Source organism: Mustelus asterias, chromosome 1, assembly GCF_964213995.1.
Source record: "Mustelus asterias chromosome 1, sMusAst1.hap1.1, whole genome shotgun sequence".
Taxonomy (NCBI): Eukaryota; Metazoa; Chordata; class Chondrichthyes; order Carcharhiniformes; family Triakidae; genus Mustelus; species Mustelus asterias.
Genome location: NC_135801.1, coordinates 115,064,535 through 115,067,830, shown reverse-complemented (window position 1 = coordinate 115,067,830; position 3,296 = coordinate 115,064,535). Strand labels below are relative to the sequence as shown.

The 3,296-nt window shown below is 42.4% G+C and overlaps 1 protein-coding gene across 1 annotated transcript; it reads right to left on the bottom strand.

Annotated features, from left to right (window-relative positions):
- Positions 1-206: 206 nt before the first annotated feature.
- Positions 207-1,414, bottom strand: gsx2 (GS homeobox 2). The gene is made up of 2 exons (XM_078220588.1): positions 1,042-1,414; positions 207-547 (listed from the first exon to the last, which is right to left on the bottom strand). Exons 1-2 carry the CDS (start codon positions 1,412-1,414, stop codon positions 207-209), a joined length of 714 nt encoding a protein of 237 aa, XP_078076714.1.
- Positions 1,415-3,296: the final 1,882 nt, after the last annotated feature.

The following is a 3,296-nucleotide window of genomic DNA, read 5'->3' as shown; positions in this document are numbered from 1 at the left end:
AACTGCAGCGTGTTCCTTCATAGAAACATTCTACAATGAATCCATTCATAGCAGGAGAGTGAGCAGGCAAAGGCAACCGATTGCAATCACAACACTGCACCAGGGGAATTTCTTTTAAAATCTTAAGCAAATATTAAGTGCGTTGAAGGAAAACAGGATTGAAAATGTCTGTAAACGTTTAAACACTGCAGATCTGTCCATGGTAACTATGCGGGTGACATATCTTTGTCCTCTTTGCCAGATGATATTGGGGAGAGGGATTCCTCATCCTCGGAGCGCAGACAGTGCCCTTGGCTGCTACACTTGCAGGCGCTATGCGCATTCCGCGGGGTCCCCTTGCCCTCCTTTTTGTGTTTGACGCGCCGGTTCTGGAACCAGATCTTGACTTGCTTCTCGGAGAGGTTCAGATAGGTTGCAATTTCAATTCTGCGGAGCCTCGACAGGTACATGTTGGAGGCGAACTCCCTCTCGAGCTCCAAGAGTTGTGTACTGGTGAAAGCCGTTCTCATACGTTTCCCGTTCTGTAAGTGACTGTTATTTTCAGGACCTGTGTCCATAATACAACATTAGGAAAATATGGAAAGGCAGTTTGCAAAAAAAAGTACTAACGCGCCAATAGAAGAATGTAACCCATATCTCCAATCTCTGAAAATAAGTTATGTACAGTTATGAAATTACTTTTTATAAATAGCTGCTGCGTCCGTGTTCTGTTTTGCTCCATTTTTATAAAGCTGGACCCTAAAATTTCACCTTTCTTGTATCTTTCTGATAGATACGTTCATAATATAAATCCTTTACTAACCGCTCACCTTCCTGGTAATAGTTTTAAACCTGTTGCCCACGGTGACAACAGCAACCCCGCTTCAAAACAATATCAAAGTCTTCTGAATGGTTAGATTATTCTAATCGATACAGTTTCAATGAAACAGCAGAGCTTTTGGCAGTAAACCGTGATCCCTCTCTTAACGCATCTATCTGGCTAAGATCGCAACCTGTGCTCAGGTATCTGGCGCGCTGACAGTTTCAAACAGATGTACATACCCACGGTAAGACAGTGGTATCTCCTGGGGTCTGTTACGCTGTAAGTGGGCGTGCAAACAGGTGGATGCCCGAGTCCAGGACTTGACTGCTGGTTGATTCGTTGACAGTACGAGGGGTCTCCGTTTGGGAACTGGCTTTTCAGCAGGGGGATTCCACTGCGGGACGAGTGGAGATGGGACGTGACACAGAGGGGACAGACACAGAAAGTGCCCGTCTTTCTGGACGGGCAGACGGGGCCAGAAACCGACATCATAGTGGGAGAATGGACACTGATGGGAATCAGGAAGTCTTGGCCGTGATCGTTCAGGACAGGAGTGGGTCGCACTGAAGAATCTTTGATGATCAAGGAATCAACGTAAAACGATCGAGACATTTTGTGTGTGTATTCTTCTTGGCTCAGACTGGCTTTGCTGGTTGCTGGGTTCAGTGTACACTGCGGCAGGCAGGGAGTCAGAAGGTACTTTATGTCTGGAGGCTAAACAAAAGGGTCTCCAGCGATGGTTGGTCTGAACGTCACCCACGTGTGCGTCCTTATCCAAGGCTTTTTAAAAAAATGTTGCCAGTGAACTATTAACACGTGATTATAAAGAGAGCCGGAGATCAACATTTCCCCATTTGTCAGGCAACCCCTTGAGACACACTATCAAAGTCTGACAAAACAAGAAACAAAAAACTTTTTAAGTGAGTGTTTTGTAGTTTTGCTCCGTGCGTAAAGGGCTGATTTAAGACGTGCACAGGCGCAAGTTAACCAGCTGCCGATAACAGCACCATTGTCATGAGATTTAAAATTACTTTCAATTGACTGACTGAGTGGAAAAGGGGATATTTTATTCCAGTGACACTTTCTGAATCTTTAGCGGCGTGTTTTTTTTTAAGATACGCAGATGGCTAGAGTCCAAGTAAAAACCATTCCATTGTATCTTACTGAATAGTTTCAATCTCTGGATTCTTCGTGTCATCCTAATTTTGTTTTTGAAAAGCTAATAAATGAATTCTCCTCATGTCATGAGTTTTCCAATATTGTATCAGTTTAAATTTTGTTCCATTATTCCCCCCCCCCCCCCCCCATTAACTATGATAGTTCTGCCGCTTGGCAAATGTGCTCCAAAAACAAGACAAATTATTGACTGTAACTAAATCAAAATATCTGGCATTGAACTCAGTTACTTAATGATATCACCAAGAAGTGAGTATTTGACATCCTTTCAGTGCCTGAGTTATTTACATCCAGTACATCGCTTTCTGCACTTTGTTATATTCAAATGCACATGTATAAACACCATCTCGCAACGATTTAGCAAGTGTGACGGGAAGAAGCTATTCCCTTCCCCAGTGAGTCGGTTCAAAACGATTTTAAATCCCGTGACAATGGCTGAAGGGTCGTGGGTCCAGAGACTTTAGCGCAATTGCGCGAGTACACTTTATGACCCGTCTGCCTTCTTTACAATGGATGGGGTTGCAGGTGAAGCGCTTACAGGTTGGAACAGCTTCGAATAAAAGGAATAAAATCGAGGGCAATGATTTTAAATGTACGCCAAGATCATTACAAACGATTCATGCATTAATCCCTGACAGCATTACTACAAGCAATGTGCCCATTATAACCAAATGAATGATCAATAGTTACATAACTGATCTTAGGAAATGTGATGCAGATTCATAATTAAGCTTTTCAGATGTATCCTAGGTAGACATAACAACAGTGTGCTTCTTACTGGAAACATACCCGTGACGAGGAAATTCCCTTTTAAGTATTAATTCCTACTGGGTAAATAATATGAAAAGTGCTGAAATTCGACGATCAATAACAAATGGTTATTTTGAGCAAGTGTCCCTTGGATGGCTGATTGTTACACGGCATAAGACTTTAATCCATACCGAATCATCCAGCTGACAGGAGAATATCCGAGATATTTCACCATTAATAAACAATAACAAACCCGCAGCATTTGTTGCAGAGTTACCTCGTTGCCTTTCTATTGGCAGAAAGAAGCCCGTTAAACGGCACAGTCCAGCCTCGCAGACTGACACATTCAGACTACTGCTTAACACACATGTCAGCACGCTGCAGAACTTCAGCTTTCTGGATTGACAGCACATACTCAATGGAAACTGTCACTTTTCCATCTACCCAATGATTTTAACATTTATTTTAATACAAGTATCTTCAATTATCTTGTTACCATTAAATCCAATAACTGCGATACTTTTAATAATTGTGATACGTTTTTGAACAAAAAGAACGTGCACTGTGG